The sequence below is a fragment of the Chrysochloris asiatica genome, unplaced genomic scaffold (assembly GCF_000296735.1).
Source record: "Chrysochloris asiatica unplaced genomic scaffold, ChrAsi1.0 scaffold00423, whole genome shotgun sequence".
NCBI lineage: Eukaryota > Metazoa > Chordata > Mammalia > Afrosoricida > Chrysochloridae > Chrysochloris > Chrysochloris asiatica.
The window spans coordinates 118,226-144,200 of NW_006408941.1; the positions used below are offsets into that span (position 1 = coordinate 118,226).

The 25,975-nt window shown below is 43.4% G+C and overlaps 1 protein-coding gene across 1 annotated transcript in view; it reads left to right on the plus strand.

Moving 5' to 3' along the window:
- LOC102835186 (ubiquinol-cytochrome-c reductase complex assembly factor 1-like) overlaps nucleotides 1-17,119 on the plus strand; it is a 126,673-nt gene extending 109,554 nt beyond the window's left edge. Inside the window, exons 5-7 of the mRNA XM_006876866.1 lie at nucleotides 5,742-5,819; nucleotides 10,904-11,017; nucleotides 16,985-17,119. Of these exons, the coding sequence (XP_006876928.1) occupies nucleotides 5,742-5,819; nucleotides 10,904-11,017; nucleotides 16,985-17,119 (327 nt within the window). The remainder of the gene's footprint in view (nucleotides 1-5,741; nucleotides 5,820-10,903; nucleotides 11,018-16,984) is intronic.
- The last annotated feature ends 8,856 nt before the right edge of the window (nucleotides 17,120-25,975 follow it).

Below are 25,975 nucleotides of genomic sequence, written 5' to 3' on the forward strand. Positions count from 1 at the left end.
CCACTAGCTCAGGCACCCCTATAGTCACCAGAATGGAGGTCGCAGACAGCAAGGGACCAATGAACAGATAACCAAAAGAAAAAATTATCCACACCTTTATCTCTGCGGTTCTGTCAAGCATCCATGACTGTTCTGATCCTTTCCCCCGCTTGGTCTCACCCAAGATGGCAGCTCCTGGAGCAGCTGCACATCTTGAATTATAAAGCAATTGATTTCTTGCTTCTGCTACAAATTCCCCTAGCTGTAAGCCTTCCAACCTTCTAAATATTCCTTTTTCTGTGGTTCCGATTTCTGGGACCATCCCCTGAGCCTGCTTGGTCCTGTATTCTGTGTTGTTGCTGATGGAGCTGCTTACTGCACTTCCACCCAATCCGCCATCTTGTTTGTTCTCTCCATTATTTTTTAATTCAGTTTTTCCACCAACATTTTCAAGTCACCTTGTAGAAGTGGGACAGCAGTGAAGCAGTGAGCTCCTGGAGAACAAGATTATTGTTGTGAATCACAAATAGGGTCAGTTGTGTGAAAACATCAACGAAAATGCAGGTTGTAATCATCATGACCGCCACCGCCATCATAATTATTCTCAGTGAAGATTTCAAGTGGGATCACCCAAGATTGATTCCTGTAGGACTCTGTATATCATCAGTGCTGCTACTAACATTGACCCTATACCTGGAGTATGCAAGAGATCATACTACCCTGGCTTGTTATGTGGGCTATAATGACAAACTCCCAGAAATCAAAGTAGATGATAGCTGTTACATTCGTCTGATCTGTGTGTCCTGACATAGAAGAAAGTTAAAGTGATGTGATAGTTTGATCTTCGTATGACCTTAAAGTTGCTTTTCAAGGAGATTATGGAGTTAATGATGTGTTTGCATGTCTTGTCAAGTGGATAAATGACTGTAATTTCCAAGGACAGCCCTCCTTTTTCTCTAGTTTGCTATTTTCCAAGCCTGAGGAAGAGGCACCTATATTTATTGGCCTTTCAGAAATTCAGGCTACATGTTCTACAGTTCTGCCTGCCAACCTTGTACTTTGTTTTCCAGGACATTATCAGACTGTGCCATGGTAGGATACGAGCAGGACCACAAGGTCAGTTTGAGCCACATGGTAGGTGGTTCAAACTCACCAGCCACTCCTTGGAAACCCTATGTTGGGTCACTTGAGTCGGAACCAACTCAATGACACTTAACAACAACAACAAGCAACAAAACTGAGATTTCCAAAATAAATAATTTTTTTACAAAAATGGATTTCATTATATAGTAAGTGCAGTGGTTCCATATGATAAGCACTGGACTGCAAACCACAAAGTGTGCAGTTCAAGCCAGCCAGCTGCTCCGAGGGAGAAAGATGAAGCTTTCTAATCTTGCAAAGATTTAAAAAGTCTGGAAACCAATACAGGGTTGCTGTGAATTGGGACCAACTTGATAGCACTTAACAACAAAAAGCTTCCCTGGCACATTAAAAGTTTGAAATAGTTTAGTGAAATGAAATTTAAGGATTATCTCATCCCTCATTTAGGTCTTTCATCACAACTAGAACATGCTTTTCTAAAAAGGGAAGACAATTGAAATTGTCCATCTTTTCCAGTTTTATTACTTTTCCTTCTATTTCTTGGCATTAACACGATTTTCCCTGGACTTGCCTAATAAACACATACATAGAGTTTAATTTGTATTTTGTGGTTTTTGCTAAAAGACCCCCAGGAGATCTTTTAGCCATAGTATATTGTTGTTGTTAAGTACCGTCGAGTTGGTTCCTACTCATAGTGACCTTGTATAGGGTTTCTGAGGAGCATCTGGTGAGCTTGAACCACTGACCCTGTGGTCCAAACCAACCTTGCAGTCTAGTGCATTAACCCACAGTGCCACTCACACTAGTGTAGTGAATGAGATACATGCACATGTATGTTTAATCTCTCCATGTCCCCCTGCAGCTTGTCTCTCTGTCTTTTCTCACTCTGTTTCTTTGTATCTCACATAAGTATTCCACAGTGAGCTAATATTTCTAATATTAAATTTAAGCACTACCTCAGTGCAGTCCTTTGTTACCTCGTGATGAATTTGATAAAATCTTTAATCAGCAGCTCTAGCCATCATTTGTCATTCATTCATTCCAGCAAATTCTTACTAGCCTGCTACTGCTGCTAACCTAAGGAGCTCTGGTAGCATAGTGGTTACAAATTGGGCTGCGAACCGCAAGGTCAGCAGTTCGAAACTACCAGCTATTCCGCGGGAGAAAGATGAGGCTTTCTGCTCCCATAAAGATTTACAGCCTCGGAAACTCTGTACAGGGTCACTATGAGTCAGAACCAACTCCACGGCACGTAACAACAACAACTTCTGCTAACATAAGTAAGTATCCCTAAAGCTTATTCTTAACCTTCATGCTGATCAATTCTTTGTCCATACCAACAGTCTTCTATTATCCCCTCCCCATCATCATTATACCAGGGAGCCAGTCTCCCTTTCCCCCCTTTGCCCAGGAGTAAGACTTAACTACACTAGGGCTGGCTGATGTTTTAATTACTAGTCACTGATGACCCATGTGATGATCCATTTCTAGCTACCAGTGGAATTGGAAATCTGAGTTGTGTTTTTGTGTTTACCCAAGACCCCATCAGCAATCTTAGCCTTGCCTCTACAGATAACCTACAGTGTAGGGCACAGGAAGGGACAGCCACATTATTTAGGGGTTTACATCAACACAGGAGTTATAGTATTGGAATTGCTAACCTTAACCTCCATACATCAGTATCCTTTTCTCTAAAGGAGATTAAATAGCAGTATCTACTCATAGAGTTTTGGGGAAGGTTTAAAATAAGCTAGTATGTATAAAGCTGTTAGCATTGGATTATGGGAACTGTTTCTTGAGTTGCATCACTTTTGTGACACATATGGAATCGGGAGAGGGGATGCTTCGTAGTGGTTGTAATTTATGAGTTAAGTCTTGGAGAATAAGGAGTTAGCCTCTCAGTAGATAGAGAAGGGAGAAAGACTCCTTGCAGCAGTGTGGCTAGGAGATGCATGAGAGCAGGACATATTTGTGAAAGTTGCACATAGATTACTCTGACGATAGGGTGCAATAAAAGGGTGGAGGTGGAAGGAAAGATAACCAAGAAGAAATCACAAAGAACCTTGTAGAGCTCAGCTGAAACTTGATACTGCATCATCCTATATCTACATCATCTGGTTTCTTTGTTATGCGATCACATAGTGTCTCTATGAACTGACCTAAACGAACTGGCATTTCTCCTAAAAAATAACTACATTAATTAAGGATGTACTCTGCAAGATGCATTTTTGCTTTACTTGTGTTCCTTATTGGCCATCTCATTCATTAATCTGATTTCTAACTCCAAACTCTTGCATCCTGTACCCACCCTCCCTTTTTTTTCTGCATTTTCTTTTAAATAGGAGTTTTTAAAAAGGAGTTATGTTGGTACAGTGGTTGAAGTGCTTGACTGATAATCAAAAGGTCAGCAGTTGGAACTTGCCAGGCACTCAGAGGGAGAGAGATGTGGCTGGCTGTTCCTGCAAAGATTTACAACCTTGGAAACTCTATGGAGCAGTTCTATTCTGTCCTATAGGGTCAGTATAAGTCGGAATCAACTTGACGGCAGTGACTTTCGTTTGGTTTTTAATATATTATACTGTTCCCCTTGGGACGTAAACTCCAGGACCCGTCCCTGGCCTGCTCATGTTTGTTTTCATTGCCCCTTGTGCCTGCCTCTGCTATAACATTTGTAGTATGTGTTAAGTAATCCTTAAGGTAACATTTTTATTATGTCATAAAAAGTGCATGGCAAATATATTATAACTCATGGACTTTGTTTAAAAATGAACGGATAATTTATTGAGTGTGTTACATGAGCCTTGCTCCCTCCCATTTCAGCTGAGACCTGCTGCTCATTTAGCCTAGCCTCCTATTGAGTGCTCCCACCCTGTGACAAGCCGAGAAAACAGACCCAGGGTTGGCTAGAAATGACGTCATAGTTTATGTACTCAATAAAAATTTAATTAAGTCATTACAGGAATTGCAGTCATCATTTAACCCTGTGATTTCTCTGTTTAGTTCTTTATTAAACATTCAGTAATACCAGTCACCAAATCTTGATGGCTTATAAAATATCTGCATGAATTTTAATAGCTTAAAGTAATGGGAAAATATGAGTAACTGATATGAAAGGGACCTTTTCCTTGTGGTGGTACTGTGTATATGGGTTTTTATAAAAAGCAAAGCATTATGGAAAGGAAAAGAATTGAGTAAGAGAACAACCCAACAGTCTAAGAGGAGTTTCTCATCTGGTATCTGGATCATGGGCAGGGTGCTCCATACAGAATGACCTGGCAGTGAGAACCTGCACATCTAACCAACAAAAGCTTAAGTGAGGGAGTAAAATCCTAACAAGGGTTCTCCAAGGGAAATCTCCTCCTCCCCTGCCTGCTGGGCCAGCCAGAAGGGCCCAAAGGGCTGAGTTCAGTGGTTCAGGAAGTGTTCTTCACCTGTTGCCTCAGATCATGTGTCTGCATGTTTGCATTGATGGAGTTTCCACCCTCTTCCAGGAAGAGCCCATTTCATGATCTAATCCAGCCTGAGTGATGATATCTGAAAAACATTCCTAGCTATGGCAGCTTGTCATCTAAATGTTGACAAAGCTAAAGGTGAAAGGGAGGCAGTTTACAGGTCACTGGAGTTCAAATATAGTACCAGAAGATAGAGGGCCCTTGCAAATAAGGAACTCTACTCCTTCACTCTGTTCTTCCGGGGCAATAGCCAGTCAAAACACAGGGACATCCCATTTGGATGTAGGTAGGTACATGGGCTTTCCTGGAAAACAAGAAACAGATTTGTAGGTTATGTTGATGATCTTCCGAAATCCCCTGCAGATGGTGAAGTAGAAAAAACCCTGGTCTAGAAATCTTGTCCTAATCCTGCCATCTGGCTCTCACAATAACTTTTATGGCCGTGGACATATTTCTTTCTCTTTCTTGGTCTCAGTTTACCATTTCCTCAAGGGGACAGAGGCTGTCTCTGAGGGCCCTTCCAGCTCTTAATACCTAATGGCTAGATGCAGCGCACAAATTAGCTCTGCTGTATAGGGCCAATGAAGGTTTGCCTCCCAGAGATGCTCCTGCCTCAGTGTTTGACACCTCTGGCATTTATTAATGGTTCTAGTTCTTACATAATTAGAAGAGCAACTAGTAGGGGGTAGTGAGAGACCCTAAGTGGGTATCAGGAGGTCTGGGTCGTAGCGCCATCCTCACATTCCGGAGGAATTGGCTCTATCTCTGGCCTCCTCACCCCCGCCCATTCTGGAAGATGGTGCAATAGAAGTTTGACAGTATCTATGAAGTTTCAGAAACATGGAAGGTGACAAATAGCAAAACCCCGTGTATCACTGGATTGAAGGTGTTATATGGTGGTCGGGCCCTCATCAGGATTCAGTCATCAGTGTGCCCTTGCTTTGGGCTATGGCTTCTGCTGGGTGTTGGAGGACACAGAGTTGAGAGGCACTTTATTAAACTTAATGACTACTTTGTATAATTTGGGATCAAACCTAAAAGAAGCTGGCAAATTGGTGTGAATCCTAATGGATAATGGAATAGGGAATAGGCTGGCAGTTAGACTTGATAAGGTCCACTCTGAGTAATTTGTTCCATTAAGAGTCTGTGATAATCAGCTTTTTGGTTGTTACCTCTTTCATTCTTGTTTTTGCCGTTTTGTTTCTGTAGGTTAACCCTTATGTCCTGAAGAAGAACATGGTCCTCATGACAAATAGTTTCTATGCTGCGATCTTGGGGTATGATGAGGTAAGATCATTTGACAAAACATAGGCAGAATCATGGCCTCACCCCAACAAGGGCTTCTGATGAGAGCCCTAGGGGTCATTGTAACTGCCTGCCATTACTTTGTATTAATTTCCTTATTATCTTCACTGAGTGAGCTACTAAAATGAATGTGAAACAGTTTGTTTTATGTTTAGGAAAGAAAGCATGACATAATATAGTCCAATCACTAGTCAGCAGGTGCTAGATGGGGCACAAAGGCTTAATCAGTGCCAGTGCCAGCCCCAGATGTGCCCAAAGAGAGGAAGACATACACGTAAGCACCACAGTTTGCCAAACTACACAATTTTTTTGGGTTGCTTTAATTATAAAAGCTATGCATACTCGTTTATAAGTTTCATAAAACGGACTTAAGTGACTGAAATAGAAAAATTGAAGGCCATTCCCCTTTTCCTGCCCAGGAAGAAAATTCCATTTAGAGTTTATTGGATATCCTTCCAGATATTATCTGTGCATAGATAAGCACCTATATACATATGAATGTTTTATTTTCTTTATACAAATGGGAGTTACTCTGTACACAATAATTTGCAGTTTATTTTTTTTTACCTAACAATATATCTTATAATCCTTCCACATCAGAACTTTTTATATCTTAGTTCTTTTCTTCATCTATTATGAACATTTTCAACTGTATATCAAAATTAAAAGAATGGTGTAATGAACTCCTATATACCCACCACCAAGATTCATTCTGCCTCATCTTTTAATAAACCGTGTCCTTTTATATTCATTTTGTGGTGAGCTCCAGACTTAATGCAAGTGTCATCTCTCCTGGAAAACATCCCAGAACTTCCGCAGTACAGTTTATTCTGCCTTCCCTAGACCTGCAGCCTTTACTACCTTAGGATTAACTGCTTCCGCGCTGGACTGAGGATTTCTTTTGAGTGGTAGTTGTGTCTTTTGAGTTTGTATTTCTATTGCCTCATATAGTGCTTGGCACGTGGCAGGTGAAGAAGGAAGGGAGGCATTGCATGAAGAAACTTGAGTTCAGGCTGGAGGAAATGTTATCAGCCTGAAGGTAATAATTAAAACCAAGGGATAAGTTTGTGCTCCCTCCCCCCAATAAAGAAATTAACCAACTTGCCCAAGGTTATGGGACTAGTTGAAGATGGGGTCTCCTGATTATTGATCTAACAAATATTCCCAGCCCCCGTTATAAAAGACCAGTTTAGATTGCATACCACACATGCTATGAATTTAACATGAGCTTTTGGGGGGTGGGGTGGGAGTTGAGAAACACTATTTAAATGTACACATCCATCATTAAATTGGATGTGTTCTGACTTCCAAAACATTACAATACAGAAAAGAATGAGGTTTAGAATTGAAGAAATAGTCTTGCTATTAGCATTCATTTGAAGGTGGTGTGGCCCTCTGTTGATTCTTTTAACCGTGTTAAAAGATGTTCGGAATTTTGTCTGTTCTATCTGTCCCCCATTCCAGTACATTATGCCACAGCATCTCATCCAAACATAACTCCTCAAGAGTCACTCGGGATGCTTTTTAAATCTGATTCTTGAGCAACCCTCTGAAAATTCCAGTTCAATAGGAGCAGAGCCTGATATGTCCAACAAGTACCCCCAGGTGACTCTTAACAGAGTTTGGGAAATATGCTAATTAATATTTTTAAAAATGCCTTTGTCTGGCTGGGTCCTATCTCGCAGAGTTTGCTTTAATTGGTATAGGGGGGACAGCTGTACTTGTAAAAATTCTCCTTGATGATTTTAATGTGTAATTCTAGAACATTTCATTTTAACGTGCATGCACATCACTTGAAGATCTCGTTAAAGCGCAGGCTCTGATTCTGTAAGTGATGGGGATGCAGCCTTTCTGCAGACCACACCGTAAGTGACAAGACTAACCACATGTGGCTGTTTGGGACAGCGATATTCTACAGCAACATGACGCTAGAATCTTGTTTGGATGCTGCCTTCATCCTGGACAATTTTAGAAATTTCCTGTTTTCTACTACATTAGGTCCATGTTCCTTCAAGGAACCTTCTTCAGGCTTTCTCTGAACTGTTTTCATTGCCATTAGGATATGCTGCATCTCCCTTTATCTCCCACTGCCCTCTAATCTGTAGTCTTTTCTGCAAATGGGGCAGGCCATTTGCCTCACTGCCCCACAGAAATTCTGTGCCAATTGAGGATCTACTTGACAATGTGGTCGTTGTAAATTTTGTACCTAGCTCAGGGCCTGGCACTTGTAGACATTCCCGTAGAGAATAGTGGTATTGTCTCCTGTTAAGAGTGTGCTGTGACTCTTTGAATCTTTCCCATCCTTGAAGGCCCACTTCTTGCAAAGCTTTTCCTGACTTCTTTAGACCTCTTATGGTTTTTTAATCTTCATTTCACCATACACCTATTTAACAGATGTTTACTGAATGCACATGGTATTGTCAAATCAGTCTTTACGGAATGAGACCTTGCCGCTCTTTACCCTGAACCATAGCCAGAGCCCTCCTGGACCAGGACTATTCCTGTTGCTTCCTCTACCTAGTCCAGACTTGGTGGTGGTGGTGGTGGTGATGTGCCATGGAGTCAGTTCCAACTCATAGCACCCATGTATAGGGTTTCTGAGGCTGTAAATTGGGAGCAGAAAGCCTCATTGTTCTCCTGCGGAACAGCTGGTAGTTTTGAACTGCTGACTTTGAGGTTAGCAGCCTAACTCGTAACCTACCTGAGTTTCCTGAAAGATGCTTTCCTTTGTATCTTGAGGAAAAACAGGTGGATATTCTACTAGATTCCAGAAAGAATGCTGTACAACTTCAGTGTTGGACTGTTTCCTTTCTTGCTGCCTTAGTTGCAATCAATATTCTCAGATCAGCCTCCCACTTGTTTTCACTGACTTACTATCAGCACAGTGGGAAGAAGTCTGAAGTAGTCATTTATTTCTTAGCAGTTTTTAATCATACTCCCACTCTGTGCCAGGTATTGCTTTCTGACTAGAGATTAAGTCAAATACCATCCCTTGACCTCCCCGGTGCATTCTGGTCCTAGCTCTGTTACCTGCTAGCTGGATGACTTCTAAGTCTCAGTTTACTTAGCTTTATAATGGGGTTAATAATACTTACTGAGCTTGAAGTAAAAAGTCATTATGAGGCAGGTGTCTGAAGGAACTCTGACAGGCTAGAGCTTAAGCCTGTTCATCTGAGTCCCGGATTACCCTTCTCCTGCTGTGTGCTCAGGAATTTCTGACTATGGATTTGCCCCTTCCCAGCCATCTCACCCACCCCTGAAACTCTCTATTTGCAACAGGCCACAACTCCCAGGCTTTGCTTCCTTGGGCCCTGCCTTCATTCTCCCAAGTTCCTGTGCCACCCGCTTCTCCTCCCATCCCTTCACATGTAACACATGTGGGTTGCTGCCAGCAACACTCCAGCATGTGCCCAGACCACTTCAGACACAGGCAAGCTGTTGTGTTAGCAAATAGCTTGGAGAATGGTGATGTGCCTGAGCTTGCCCTTCTTGGCACCTGTCCCCATTTGCCGGAAGAAGCTGGTTTTCCTGACTCAGCCATTGCGCCAGGACAGTCTCTTAAGCCATGGGGCCATAAGGGTGTTTATCAGTGGCATTTGGAGCAGGTGGAATACTTTTCCACCAAACTGTCAGCACCCCAAACTGAACAGGGCACTTCCTGGCAGGCAGCAGGCCTGGAGCTAGACTTCATGTACCATGATTCCCCAGAGGCTAATCCACAATGTTACATCAAATAAGTAGTGATCCTGGGTTCTTGTGTAATGATTTACTGTTTGCAGAGCCCTTTTATGGTCATTATCTCTGAGTTCTCACAACAGCGCTGTGAAATATAATCTGAGGTTAACAGAGGACTAATGGCCTTTTAGAGTCTACACAACCATTAAATGTCATAGCTGGTATTTGAACTCAGGCAGTCTGACTACCAGATTCCATTGTTCTTTCAGCTACATCCACAACTGCCTTCCCAAGTATGATCCTAATCTTTGTATCCAGCATTATTAATGCCTAACAAAATGTCCTTACATTATCTTTTTATAATTCAAGAATGCTATAAATAGAACAAATATTTTCATCTTTTTTAGTAGGTGAGAAGATTGAGACTTGGGCTTAGTGAATTGCCTTCCGTGACTGAGCTTGGAAAATGGTGGAGCTAGGACATGATCTGGCTTTCTGACTCCAAGTCAGCACTGTTTCTGGTTCTGTGAATTACCTTAGCCCCTTGGACAGATTTCATTTCTTAGGGTCTTTTCTTTTTTTTCATCTTTCCTTAGAAAACTAGACTTTCTCCCCTCCCCGTACCAGAGGCTTGAAGTAGAAAATGACTCTAGCATGTAGTCCTAGGCTTCAGTTAGCTTTTGCTTAATGGTTGGGCTTCCCAACAGAGGTCTCTTGTGCTGGGAGAGATGGTGTTAGACACACACACACTCACACAGACTCTGGACATTACCTTCTGTGGTGCATGGCAGTCCTACTGAATAGCTTGTTCCTCTGCTTGAAGGGAAGAAGGAAAAGGAACTAAGGCTGGGCCAGCCATGGCTAACCCTGGCAACAGTAAGGCCAAGGTATCTGGCTCCCTTCCCCATAGAACCAGCTGCCTTGCAGATGTTTGCCCTTGGAATAAAAGAGGAGGCTTAGTCCATGCCCATCTCAATTACTAGGGAGAAAATACGAACACAAATACTCCCTAGCCAATGCTTCGTTGACAGCATTAGAACCACTGCTGCTACCATTTCTCTTCTTGGCCACTTAAGCATTGCCTGAGCCACATGCAGTGTGTGGCAGAGTAAAGGGATCCTTGTGCTGGGAAGGTTGACCATACATGGGCCCCAGCCATGCATCAATCTCAGCAAGTCACTCTCTGGTACCCCTGGTCTTGCTCTGCATAAAAAGCTGGAAGATCCCTTCGAGCTCTACTATTTTGTGTAATAGTAGATACTTTCCATCTCACAATATCTGAAAGGTCCTGAGCCAACTCTGTGGTGTGCTAACCTATTTACAACAGCTCCAACTTTTCTATCATGTGTCTGTGAGGCTCCTGGGAAGAAAAGTTATACTCTGTATTCCAGGGGATCCTTTCAGATGATCATGGCCTGGCTGCTGCCCTATGGAGAACTTTCTTCAACCAAAAATGTGAAGACCCGCGACATCTTGAACTTCTGGTGGAATATGTGAGGAAGCAGGTGAGCAGCCCTTTTCTCCCAGACTCTCAAGGAAAGTGGGTTGTCCCTCTGTCTATGGATGCTGGGCTTTTGTAGGATCATGGGGGGCTGAGTTACCAGAGGCCATTCTAAGGGAATTGTGATCAAATCAGCAGCATACACACATGTGTGTCCAACCATGAACTTGGCCAAAGGAGTAGGAGAGTGGGCAAAGACACTGAGTAACCACTTACCATCATTAAGCATTTGATTGGCCCCTGTGAGTCAGGTATTGAACCAGACACTGCACACAGAGTCCTGTAAAATATAAGCCTGGGGGGTGGTGACATTCAGTGTAGCCCCCGTTTGTACCCACTTTGAGTCCCAGGGTTCACACTTTCTTATTTCTAGCAGGACTAGACTCCAAGCAGCATTCCACAGACATCCCTCATGTCTCTTCCCACTGGTTGCTGTTCATAATCAAGCAGGATCCCCTACTTCAGTATCCCATCCCTTTGCTTCCCCAGGGCTCCCAAAGCTTCTAGGAGAAAGCGCCGAGTAAGGACTGTTTAAATGTTTGGTTTTCCCTCAAGTCTATGGAGAATTAACTCCTTGATTACCCTGTCCCTAGATCCTGTATTGATGGAAAACCAATATTTCATAGATGAGTGAGCAGAGCACCAGGGAGGAGGGACATAGAAGCTTTGCCAGGGTCTCCCAATGAGTCAGCCAGCTCAGCTGGCCTAGAACCCTAGTTGCTCCAGACAGCTCATCAGCTCAGGCCATCCCATGAGTCACATCTGTGCTTCATGGGCCTGGCCTCTGGACCCAAAGAGACCTTATCCCACAGTTGTTCTCTTATTCACCTGTGTCCTTGGCCTTCAAACCTCCAACAGCCAGGAAAGGAAAGGCCAGGCCCCAACTCAACCCCTGAGAAGAAAGAAGATGTGACCATCGTGTTGACTGCTGGAAAAGCCATACAGTGGGCCTTTTCGGACCAAAGGGTAGAAAACCCCAGAACTTGATTTGGACATTCGTCAAATCTGCCAGAGGACAGGAAAAGGGTACCATGGCCAGAGAACACCACTTCACAGAAGACCTGAAACTTGCACTATTGACTAGATTCACCCACAGTCAAGGGAAGAAGTTGGCAAAGCAAATGCTGTTTTCTGAGAGACCATTCCCACTTTTCCATCTGCTATAGTGGGCTTGTGCAGGGGCCACATGACAAGGCCATAGCTGAGATCTCTAAAAGCCCTAAATGAAGGGACTACCACAGCCAGTGCTAACCCAATAACAAGCCATGTATGAGCTGTGGAAAAGCAGAAATGGGGCTTCTAAGAAAGGGAATTTTGATGACAACCCAGTATGCTAGGTACTCTGTTGGGAAGGCAGAAATTAAGACTGTCTTCTAGAACTAGCTCATGGCTTAGCTAGAAGACCATTCAGGCACAAGGCTAACACTCAAATAAGTCAGCCTGTGATACGGCAGGAATAAAGTACTGTGGAAGGCCAGAAAGAAGAAGACAAAGTCTGACCAAACAGAGTAAGAAAGAATGGGAAACTGGGCCAACAGAAGGGTCTGGTTCTCTGCCATGATATTTGGAGTGGTAGGTTCCTCAAGTCCAGCAGAGTTTATTTTGAGGTTTTTAGCCCAGGAGATGAGCAAAATGGTGGTTTTAGAGACAGAAATGGAGTAGAAAAGAGTGGTTGTTTTAGGGGCACTTCAGTGGGAGGTCCCTGCACTGAAGGGGATAGCAGAACATGTGACAATCTAGACCTGCGACTAGTATATATATGTGAGCTTAGGGTTGAAGTTTGAGAGTCCGCATCCTGAAGACAAAGCAACAGGAATGATTGTATTCCTGGAAAGAGGGAGACAGTACAAGACCTAGGATGAAGCCTTCAGCCGCCTCCTCTCTCTCTCTAAATGCCAGAAACAAACAATAAAAATGGAGCCCCATCTTTCTGAATCCAGTGTTGACTCCTGCTGATTCAGTTCTCACCACAGATTTTGCCTGTCCACTTAATAGCGTTTCTCACTCTGCTGCTCTGCTTACCGCCAGACACCCATTTCTCCTGAGACTTATCCACTTAGTAGATCAACTGTCTCTTTTTTAAATTGCTATAAAATTCTGGGAGGAAAAACCCTTTATTTAAACAAAAATATTTTTTTTAACATATCCTCCATCTAGGTCTATATGCTTTATTTCTGAAAAAAACTTTTTGTGAATTAGGTGACAGTTTTACAGAGCAGATAATGAGTTTTCCAACGGTTTAACACATTTTGTTGCACCTCACTTACTTCAATCCCCTCAGTGTGACATCACTTTTCCCACATCTTCCCTATGTTTCGTGTTTCAATTCCTCCTTCTTTCCTAACCCTTCTGAACTTTGTCCTTGGGTAAATGCTGCCCTGTTGATCTCCAATGCTTGATTATCCTAAGGTGTGTGTACCTACCTAGTGTAATTGTTCCCCTTATAGATCTTTCTGTTTGGCTGAAAATTGAGTCATGGGGTGAATTCAGTTCCAGACCTGAAGGGACATTGTTTCATGGTTCCACCAGTCTCTAACCCGGTCTTTGTGATTTTCAGTTTTGTTCCACATGTTCTACCACTCTATATAAGGACCTTCCAATGTGATCCCTTTCAGAGCAGCCGGTAGTGATAGCCAGGCACCATTTAGTTCTTCTGGTCTCAGGGTTATGGAAACTGATGTTCCCATGATCCATTAGTTTGCTAGACTAATTGTTTCCTTGTGTCTGTGATTTTCATCACTCCTCTTTCCTCAGGATAGAGAGAGACCAATAGTTGTACCTTAGATAGCCACAATCAACTGCTTCCTGAAAAACTGCCTAACCATACCTCCCCTTTTAGCTGCTACTTTTTCTCCCATCACAGATGTCCTCTCCCTCCAGGATAGCCCCTCCACCTAGATTCCATGGGAAAGTCTGAGAGCATCCAGTCTGGCCTTTGTCATGGTCTTCAGACAGGAACCAGAGTTCTGTGCGCTGAGGTTAAAGCACACCATCTCTATGCCAGACAGGCTGAAGGTATGGGTGGAAGAAAGCCCAGAGGAGCCAGGATCTCTGTCTCCAAATGAAAGAGCAGCTGAAGCAGGAGAGTACTGGAATTGGTCTCTGCAGTTAAAGAACAAGGATCAGTGGTGAAAGATGTGACTGTTTCAACATCAGAGCTGTGAAAGGCGACAAGTCTCCTGGCCATCCTAGAGGGTGGAGCTGGACCATGTGTCAGGGTCCACTGGAGGTCAGAAGTGTAGAGTGACTAGCACTGTACATATGAAATGTCATTTAATCTTTTCACAAGTCCTGTGAGGTACACATGGCTATCACTTCTCTGATGAAGGACCATCATCTCAGGGAGAAAAAGTGGCTAACTGATCAGACCACCAATAAGGGGCAGAGTTGGTGCTCGCCCTCAACTAGCAGCTTTGGATGAGGACGTTGTTGTTAGGTGCCTTTGAGTCAGTACCGACTCTTAGCGACGCTTATGCACAGCAGAACAAAACATTGCCCGATCCTGGGTCGACCTCACTATGGTTGCCACTCTTGAGTCCATCAATGCTGCTACTTGGCCAATCCATCTCGTTGGGGGTCTTCCTCTTTTTCTCTGACCCTCCACCTACCAAACATGATATCCTTCTCCAACGACTGGTCCCTCCTGACAATATGTCTGAAGTATGAGAGATGAAGCTTGGCCATCCTGGCCTCCAAGGAGAACTCTGTGTGCACTTCTTCCAACACACATCTGTTGGTTCTTTTGGCAGCCCATGGCACTTTCAATATTCTCCCCAACACCATAACTCAAAAGCATCAATTCTTCTATGATCTTCCTTATTTACTGAAAGGTCTTGTGCAGCAGATTTGCTTAATGCAATGTTGCTTGATCTCTTGACTGCTGCTTCCGTGAGTGTTGATAGTTGATCCAAGAAGAATGAAGTCCCTGACAACTTCAATCTTTTCTCCATTGATAAGAATATTGTTTATTGGTCCAGCGGTGAGGATTTTGTTTTCTGTACATTGAGATGTAATCCATACCGAAGGCTGTGCTCTTTGATCTTCATCAGCAAATGTTTTAAGTCCTCTTCACTTTCAGCAAGCAAGGTTATATCATCTGCATATCACAGGTTGTTAATGAGTCTTCCTTCAATCCTGATGCCACGTTTTTCTTCATAGAACCCAGCTTCTCACATTATTTGCTCAGCATACAGGTTGAATAAGTATGATGAAAGAATACAGCCCTGTCACACACCTTTCTTAATTTTAAACCATTCAGTGTTCCCATGTTCTGTTCGAACAACTGCCTCTTGGTCCAGGTACAGATTGCTCCTGAGCACAATTAAGTGTTCTGGAATACTCATACTTTGCAATATTGTCTATAGCTTGTCATGATCCACACAATCGAAAGCCTTTGCGTAGTCAATAAAGCACAGGTAAACAGCTCTCTGGTATTCTCTGCTTTCAGCCAAGATCCATCGGACATCAGCAATGATATCCCTCGTTCCATGGCCTCTTCTGAATCCAGCTTGAACCTCTGGAAGTTTTCTGTCAATGTATGCTTGCAGCCGTTTCTGTATTACCTTTAGTAAAGCTACTTGCATGGGATATCAAAGAGATTGTCTGATGATTTCCGCATTCCATTGGGTCACCTCTCTTTGGAATGGGCACAAATATGCATCTCTTCCAGTCAGTCAGCCAGATAATCGTCTTCCAAATTTCTTGGCAGAGATGAGTGAGTGCCTCCTGTGCCGCCTCACTTTCTTGAAAGATTTCAATTTTTATTCCATCAATTCCTGGTGCCTTGTTCTTTGTCAGTTCCTTCAATGCACCTTGAACTTCTTCCTTCAGTATCATTGGCTCCTGATCACATGCTACCTCTTGAAACAGTTGAACATCAACCATTTCCTTTTGGTAAAGTGACTGTGTATTCCTTCCATCTTCTCTTGATGCTTTCTGCATCATTCAATAATTTGCCCAGAGAATCTTTCAATAATGAAAGTCGAGGCTTGAATTTTTCCTTCAGTTCCCCCAGCTTGAGAAATGCTGAGCATGTCCTACATTTTGGTTTTCTGATTCCAGATCTTTGCACATTTTGTTGTAATATTTGGCTTTATCTTCTCGAGCTGATGAGGGTAGATAGGGTGATTTTTGTAAGTCTCAAGTCTTGCAGTAAGTAAGATTTACTGTAAGACTCCTGACCTATGAGAACTTTCTAAGAAGGGTGTATCAGGGAAGTAATGTCCTTGGAGTATATGTGTCTGTTTGCCTGATTTTTCGTCTGTCCAGAGTGGTGAGGGAGAATTCCCTGAAGCCTGCCCAGTGAGGTTCCCGTGGTTTTTGTTCTCCGAAGCACTTTCATGAAATGAATCTGGGAAATCAAAGACTCCCATAATTGGATGCTGGGATGGTCAGAAGCCCCTCTTCTTTTCCTTTGGGAGAGTGGTTCTTTATGCCACCTCATGTCTATCTGGTTTTGTTTTTTAGGAGAGGAATCATACAGTTTTATTGAGGACTTGTTACAGCTGAAGCTAGGGTATACTTGATAAAATACCAAGTGCTTCAAAGTCTGAAAAGAAAGGGATTTTGGGGCTGGGGAGTTACACAAGTCACTAGAAAACTTTCCACAATGTCAGTTAATCATGGATTTTTGGGGGTGCAAACTGCCATAAGTCATTTCTTGAGAACAACGTTTTCGTGAGGAGAGCATCCTTGTCGTCTTCTACCTGGAACATTCTTATTTAGCCATAAACCATTGTAACCTGGTCTATAAGCATTCTTCCTGAGAACAAAGCATTTTTTAATCACAGTCTTAAGTCATTGTGACTATATAGTTGTACATTCAAGGGGAATGCATACATTCTAAAACATAAGCAGAGATTTAGGGCAAAAAGGCACTTGATTTAAGACTGTGTCAGTCATGTAGTCATGCCAACCTCAGGTCTGTCTTGCCTGTGTCCTTTTATGCTGATCCCTGCTCTCCAATTTACAGATTCAATACCTGGACTCCATGAATGGCGAGGAGCTGCTTCTGACAGGGGAGGTGAGCTGGCGCCCTCTCGTGGAGAAGAATCCTCAAAGCGTCCTGAAACCCCATCCTCCAATTTATAATGATGAGGGACTTTGACCGAAGGCTGGTTCCTCCAAATGGCTGGTCAACCGGCTTGAGAAACCTCCAGGAGAGAGATGCTTGTTTTGCCCAGGACCCAGCCGAAAGGAGCTGACTGCTGAACTGACCTTTGAACAGCATCTTCAACTACCTGGCTCCATTTGTGTTGATTTTCCTTGTAGTGTGCCCTGGAATCTGATCTGCTAGGGTACAGTACTGAGAGAACCCCTAGATCTTCTGGGGTGTCCTCTCCAAGAAGTACTAAGCAAGAGATCTTCAGCACACACTCCCCAAATCCCCCTCCAACAACTATGTGTGATTGACAAAAAGGATGGGGGTAGGTTAAGAAGGGGACAACCCCACCAAAGGCCCCTTGTAGCCTACGAGCAGTGCGTAATGCTGCCGTGTTGCCTGGCAAGCACACTTCTCTCCTCTGGCTTTGAGCCATGGGGGCGAGTTGATCATTAAAAGAAACAGATCTTTGCCACGGCTCTTCTTTACTGTAGAGTCTGTTAGATATGAGATGGCAATCCCACAAACTGAGGCCTGCCACCCGGCTCAGAAACAGCGAGCGAGGGTCTGTGCTGCTGCTTCTGCCTCCGATTTATGAAGCTGTACCTCTGCCTTGGCCTAGATACATGCTATGAGGCCCTAGCCTTTGGGACCCAGAAGGGCATAAGGCCAACCTAAGTCTTTTGAAAGAGGCCTTAAAAACAAGCAAAAAACAAACACTTCCCTTCACTCACTTTGTAATCAAGAGATTAAAAGAATCCGTGTTCACTATGTCACACACACACACACACACCCCCCCCCCAGTGAAGTAGGTGAGAGCCAGGCTGCCCTTTCTCAGCCTCATATGAGCTAATGGGCAGAAGAAGAGAACCTCCTGTGTGCCTTCGTTTACTGTTCGTGGCCCCAGCCCCATGTCCAGCTTGGAGCATGTACTACAGAACCACCACAGTCTAAGCTCTGGGTGACCAGTCCCCTCCTCCCTCTGAGCCCAGGCCATCTCTGGAGGCATTTTCTTTAATTTGAAGGAGTTGGAGGGAGAGTCATATTGTTCACCCCTCCCCCAATCAAACTTTCATTTAACTTGCTATAAAATGAGTCATATAAAGAAACTCTATATGGCTGAGTTATATCCCAGTTCTGCGAAAACATTACAAATCAAACCGCCGTGTCTCGGTTTATTTAAGATGCTTTTGTTGCGAGTGGAGCTCTAGGGTGAAGCCTCCACTGTGCGTGTGAGATAATAGCACCTTGTAACTCATTACAGCTGGGCACTATTTACATAAACCAGAGCTGAGCCAGGCAGGAATTTGCTGATTAATTTATTTTTAATGGAGTGAAGTATACCATGCACCAAAATAAACTTTACTGTGTGTACCTAACTGCTCCTGGAATGGATGGAAAAATTAATGGAACAGATTTTGGCTCCCAACTTTACACATTAATTCATATATAAAAGTTATTTGAGCTTTAACCCATTTGCTGCCCAGGACACAGATCCCAGCCGTCAGCACCAGTTCAGCTACTGGGCCTGCTTTAGAATGTTGGACTTGTTGGACTCTCAGATGTGGAAGAACTTGAAGGTGATTTAGTCCAGTCTCTGTCCAGTACTTGGCTCCTCTCTCCACATGGCAGCTGGCCTGTGTTCATCTAGGCCGGGTAGGAATCCCTATAGCACCAGATAGCTCCTGTCTCCAGAGCCAAGTCCTTTCTCCACAGGAGGGCAGCAATCATCAGACCCTGCAACTCCTAATAAGGATCCAAATTTGGAAGAACCAGATTACATCTATCATGTCTGGCGTCCGAAGCCCTCACTTCCTGGCTGTCAACATTTTCACTGACTACCCCAATTTTCCTTCCCTTCAAGATAAAATCCAGACTCCACAGAGGCTACAAGGCTTTTCTTAGCCTCCCGCCTTCATTTCCAGCCCATTATGAGGCCCTAATCCATTTCTTCACTAAGCAAATGGAACCACTTGTGGTTACCTGCAGAGGCCCAAGTTTCCTCTTCCTGGAACTTTCTCCCCTTCTCTCTTCTGTTCAAGAAATCTCATGCTTCCTCTAATACCATTTCATGTCCACCCAGGCTCCTCAGGCATGCTGTTCATGGTGTTCCTGCAGTGAGTGTCACACTGAAATTTTCCGTCTACATGCCCACCTTCCATACCTGAGTTCCCTTAGAGTGGAGATGGTGTTGGGATGGGTTACCTTTGTTTTTCCAGCATGGAAATAGATTGCCTGACTCAGTTGTTAAGTGCCGTCAAGTTAGTTCCAACCTATAAGGACCCTGTATAGGGTTTCCAAGGAGCGACTGGTAAACTTGAACCACTGACCTTGTGGTTCAAACAGCTTTGCAGTCTGGCACATTAACCCATAATTCCACACCAGGACTCCTGATTCAAAATAGGCAGCAGTATAAAATGAAAGCAGGAACGAATGACTAAATCAACAATTATCAGTACATACCCAACAAGGAAACCCTTTTTTGGACCATTCTCTCTGACCTGCAGTTCAGTACTTTAGCAACTAAGTACTAAGTCCTTTCCTGTGGCTTTAGTACTGGAACAAAACCAAAAGTTCTTTGCTTAGCTAAACGCTTTTCTAATGTAAATTGTTATTAGACATAACAAGCCAAGGACAGGGTTTCTTGCCCTTAGGGAGACTGCTCTCTAGAACTGATTGTCATTTTTGTGCACTCTGCCTGTTCAGAAAGAATCAAAGGAAATTACAGTAACCGACAGTATAAAACTATTAAAGTCTGAAAGATAAGATGTAAATATTGGGAGGTACGGGGGAAAAAAATACTGAAAACTTAGCCAGCTAATAACCAATCTTCATAGGGAATTCTTTGGGTAGTATAACATTTTAAATTCATTTGTCACAACAGTTCTATAACAGGCATTATTATTCTTGTCAATTTTGTTAGCCCGTTTACATGAGCAAGGCCTAAAAAGAGAGTTGGCCAGGCTAAGAAGAAGATGAGAGTGTGCTCCGCCCCAGTCCTCTGGCTCCAGGAACCCTGCTCTCTTCTGTTCCACATTAGCTCGCTTGAGTCAGCCAGGAACACTCCTGCAATTGAATGCTAAGATCTTCCTCTGAGCTTCCTGGGAGCCTAAGGTAGAAAAAAAGAAAACCCTTAAGGTCATATAGTTCTCAGCACTAAAAGGAAGAATAGTAATTCATCCGAAGGACACACCTTTCTCTTTATTCTTCAGGATGTATTATAAGGAATTTTAAAAGAGAAACACTGACTAACATAGTGCATAGTACCCCTAAGATTTCAGTTATACCTAAGAAAAAAAGTAGTTGTTTTTTCTTACTTCAGGAAGTCTTTCTGCTCCCGATTTAAAGCTTTGGAAACCCTGTACAGGATTGCAATGAATCGGAACCAACTCAATAGCGCTTGGCATTTCTCATTCAAGCTGAGATTTAAAGCTAAATGTCACGTTCAGCCATATTTTTTTTTTTTTTAGTATCTTCTCTGGGACAGCAGACACAGCTTAGTATTACTTGTAATCTCTTTTGTCCCTCAGTGACAGTCCTATGAGGTCTGTATTATTAGCTCATGATCCAACTGAGGGAACAAGCCTGGGGAAGGTTCACACATACACGCAGAGGGTTGCTCTGACACCCTAAATCCAATGCTTCCAATTCTAAAAACACCATTCTAGATGGGGTGGGGCAGTTGTCTTATATCAAAAGTAGAAAGGCTGGTGAAACCCTTTAGACAACCTTCAAACCTGGACCTGAACCCATGCCCTGAGATCACTTTTCAGCCAAATAAGAGGGACTTACTGCCACCAAGAAAGAAGAGCCAGGAGTAGCATCCTTGCACCGGGAAGCTACTAGAACCAGAGAGGGATTGATGCGGGACGCATGGAGATCTCCAAGAAATGCTGGCCTTACAGATGCTCAACAAAGACAAAGACCTGAATTTGAACTTCTAATCTCCTAAATTATGAGAGAATAAACTTGTTTGTTAACGCCATTCACTTGTATTTCTGTTATAGCAGCACTAGAGAACTAAGGAGTCCTCATGGCACTGTAGGATAAGCAATGGACTACTAACCACAAAGTTGACAGTTCAAATCTACCAGTCACCCCTTGGGAGAAAGATGAGGCTCTCTGCTCCTGTTAATGATTTACAGCCTCAGAAACCTTATGGTGGTGGTAATTGTGATGTCCCTTGAAATTGGTTTCAACTCATTGTGACCCTGGGTAGGGTTTCTGAGGCTGTAAGTCTTTACAGGAGTAGAAAGTCTTTCTCCTGCTTAGCAGCTGGTAAATTCAAACTGCTGACAATGCACTTAACAGCCCAGTTAGAAATCCACTGTACTACTTACTAGAGCTCCTTCAGAAATCCTATACAAGGTCACTATGAGTTGGAATCAGTTTAATAGCAGTTAGTGTGTTTGGTTTTGCTTTGAGATAACTAAGACAATGACCCCCCCAGCAAAGCTAAACAGTCCCATGACTGAGCCCTACTCCCATGGCTTTTGGTGCACCTGGATTGTATCTGCTAGGGAGCCAACTTGGTGGAAGACAGGTTTTAGATGCTAGAGATGCCCCAGGGAGGGCAAAGACATAAGAGATGGCTAGGATTGGGGGTCTTTAGGTCTTTGGTCTTGTTTTGGGTATAGAAAGGATGTTTGTTGTCTCAGGTAATAATGTAGAGGGCAGATCCGAGCACTGGAATGGAAGTAGGAAGAGTGAGAACTAGCAGAGGTGGATATTGGAGCAGAAGTGAGTAGAGGAGAGCTTCCAGGAGGAGGATGTTCTTAATGTTACAGCGCTAAAGAGTAAGTCTGAAAGGCACAAGGATTTTGAACTATGCTAGGAGGAAGTTTTTTGGGGAGAGTACAAATTACAAAGGGTTAAGAAGTCAGGATATGGCAGAGGCTGTTGGTATCTTGGGAAGTGTCTAGCTAAGACAAAATGGAGAAAAAGGATTTAGGAGAGGAGGGTAAAAAATAAAGTGTTCAGCACAGGAAAAAGCTGAAGATGCATGTGGAGGAGTCAGATTGATTAAATGTTAAGTTCAGTTGGAAACTTTCCATCAATGTTAGGCATTATTATTAGATCCTTCTGGAAATGGAAGTCTGGTCTTGAGAATAAAGGCCTGATTTTGGAGGGGAAGAAGGAACCCTCTCCTGAGACCTGAGATTGGGAGGCAAGGGATTTCTGAAGTGAAGAACGAAGGGAGAGCTCGTGCCAGCAGTTCTTGATGGCCAGGAAATCTATAGTGTATCAGCCATTGAAGTAAAGTGAAAAGGGAGGAGAGTTGGCAGGTTTGTGGCCAGAAGTGCCTACCAGGACAGCACCATTGGGTTTGGACTCTTCGCTTCCATACCGTTTTTCCTAATTCTGTCCATTTTGATCTTTCTCCCCCTCTGTCCCATTTTGACTTACCACCCCATCCTGGAGGGATTTGGCCTCAGGGGAGAGGTGAGCCAGACTTCAGAGCCCTGGCCATGTCCCTCTACCCACATGCCCTTGTCCACTGTTAATCATTGGTAACAAGTTTTCTGTGGCTTCCAGAAGAGTTCCCTTGAGCCATGCTGGTGGGCCTAGGACCTCCCTCCCCTCAAGAGATATACAGGAAGAGAAGATTCTAGAGATCCTGGCTGAGGAATTCCAGGTAAGGAGTCTTCAAAAGTACCGGCCTATAATATCAAAAAGTGGTAAAATATAAATGGTGGTGCTAGGAGGACCTCCAGCTCAGCCATTAGTTTACAGATGGAGGCTGAGGACCTGAGAGGGACTCAAGGTTTCAATCAGGAACCAGAACTCCGAGACATTGCTTGCTGGCTTGCTCCTCACCCTCTTCTCTCTTTCTCCAATCTCTCCAAGGCCAGCTTACTACGTGGGAAAGAGAGCTTGCCCCGTGGGGTTGCACCCTAGTTGGTGTGACAAAGTGTAGGCAAGGTTCTAGAATGGGTCATGAGTTCTAAACCCAAGTAGTTGGTTTATACCTTGGTTTAATGTATGGTTTTTAAGTGTTTATGAGTCTATCTTCCCCACCAAACTTAATTCCTCCAGGGCAGAGACTAAGCCTGTCATGGAACTCCCATTTTCCTTTTTTTTTATATAATTTAAGGCTTTTATTGTGGATTGAGTAAAAGTTTACAGGGCAGATCATTGGTTGTACATTCAACAAATCATACACCTTGTTTCATTACAATGATTATAGTCCCTTCCATGTACCATCAGTTAACAGTGTTTCTCTCTATTCACTTTAGCTATATATATGTATTTTTATATATACTCAGGCATTTATAATAATTTCCACCACCAAAGGGCACATTCTGCAAGTTTGCCTCCTGGCCACCAGCTCTTAGTCCCACTCTTCCCATGACTCTTCAGCCGCTCCCCTACTCCATGTCCCCTTTTCTGCTCTATCTCTGGTGTTGCTGTTTCTCTGGATAAGGTCTTCCATTCCTCTTGTGCTCTTCTCCCTTGATGATCCTACAGTCTTTTATTGCTGGACTGTAAGATTAACCATTCCCTGTTTTTGTTACAAAACTGCTGCCTTTACAAGTGTGACAGTCGCAATTAGTCATGATAACAATTACTCACTATTGAATCATAAGAATCTTATCCCCATGTCTCTTTTTTTTAATGTTTTATTGTGAATTATGTGATAGTTTACATGGGAGAACATTAACTTTACCTTCATCCTATCGTATATATCGTTACATTGCCATGGTTACAGTCCCCTCCATGCATCATCCACCAACCAAATGGTATACCCTACAAACCTGCCCCCTGATCGTCAGCACACAGCCCCTCTCCCTCTCTGGGACTAGAGTTCCCATCTCTCCACGCCATCGTCTCTGGTGTCACTCTTTCTTTGGGTAGGGTCCCGTACTCTGCTCTTCACCCTTGATGGTCCCAGCTCCCCATCTCTTTTAACCTGACCCATCTAGACAAGATGAAAACTTTCAGTGGGGACTCTTTCTTTCCCTACACATTATTAAACTAAGCTCCCCCTTGAAACCTTGTAAGCCAGTCACTTTGTGCCTTTATCACCCTCTCATTTTAGGTAGCAAATATCTTAAGTTGCCCATCCCTGTCTACCCTGTGTACAGAGGGGATAGCATTGATACTTGATGTGAAGACTCCTTACTTCTCTGTCGGAATTTAGAGTTACTACTTCCATGAGTATAGGTCAGGTTCATCAAATCGTAGCAATTTACCCTTGTTTCCATTATCAAAAAATTGTTTTGTTTTCTTTTTTAACCTTCCTCTAGTCGAGTTCTGAAGGAGCTCTGGTAGTGTAGTGGTTACGAATCGGGCTGCGAACCTCAAGGTCAGCAGTTCGAAATTACCAGCTGTTCCACGGGACAAAGATGAGGCTTTCTGCTCCTGTAAAGATTTACAACCTCAGAAACCCTGTACAGGGTCACTATAAGTCGGAACCGACTCCACAGCATACACCAACAACCAACAAGTCGAGTTCTGATTATCAAGCCATTGAGGCTAGATCAAATGGGTACTATCTGCAAGTTTGGGTGTTCTTGTGCATCTCCCCTCACTTCATATCAGCTGGATGCTTCACTCTCATCTCTAGCCCTCTGTGGCTTTGTCCTTGTCCATGGGCTGAAGTGTCCTCAGGTCTTATCACACTTTGGACCAAGCAGCTCTTCCTTTTCTCTCTCTCATCTCCAGGTCAACAGGAGTCAAAGGACCGTGGTTGAACTCAACCTATTTCTTCATTGCTGCCTTTCTCCCTCCTCCACTCACCAGTAGACCAATGTAGTCGCCAGCAAGCTTACATGGCTGCTAATGTGTTCCCTTTGAGTTTCAGTCTTAGGGGTTTGTCCTGAAGGTACTTGATTACTTGCCTTGATGGCTTCCCAGTGAACAGCTTGCTTATTCTTGTAGTAGCCAGTCATACTGCCATTTTTGTTTTCAGTTTTTCCTGATGTTCTTTCTTTGAAGATGTATCTTCTGTCACTCTTACTGTTCCAGCCTGGTCTGCTTGTCCTTTCTAGTTGGAATGTCCCACCTCAGAAGGTTCTGGATGGGGCTCAGGATTCCACCTAAGTTCTATACTCTGCAAAGACTCCGCAAAAGGCCTATTTTCACTGGGCAAGTTCTAGAACCCCTTTTAGGTATTCCAGTCAGTTATAGGCTGAAGACAGGCTTCCAAGATTTCTGTAATCATGTTTCCTGACATTTGTTTCTATCCTGCTCAAGTGTCTATTTTACAATAGTAAGCAAGGGAAGCCAATATTCATAAGACAGTCAAGCATTTTAGTATTATCCCCTCTTCAAACTTTGCCTAGATCCCTGTATCACAGAGCCCTTTTGCTCCAAGGTTAAGCATGCATCACTATTTACCTCTGTCCCACTTAGCCCATGCAAATCTGTCTTAGGTTCCCTTATCTACCTTGTTCTTCCACCCCCTCCCCCTTCTTTTATTGCCCTCCCCAACACCTGAACTACCATGTGTCTGCCCTTACCCTGTGCTCTACTGTCACTTCCCTCTACCTTCCTCTAAGCCCCCCTCCTCAACCGCACCGTTGTGGTTACCATTTACTCTTCCCTCCATTTAAGACAGTCTATTTTATCCTATAATCTACCTGACCTTCTCACCACCTGGATCTCTGTTCCTCTGTGTTTACCTTCTTTCGCATTGTAATTGTTTTGATCATAGACTGACCTCCCAGATCCTCTGAATTGTTCTTATAGTTTCACTCTGTTCTTGACTCTTCCATTTGTCGACACTGCCATGTACGTCAATCTCTGGTGGTTCTTGTTGGTTCTCAGTCCACAGAACTCCCTTTAGGATGTTTTTCATCATAGGGTTGGCTTTGGCAAAATTCCTTAGCTTCTGTTTATCCTGGAATGTTTTGATTACAC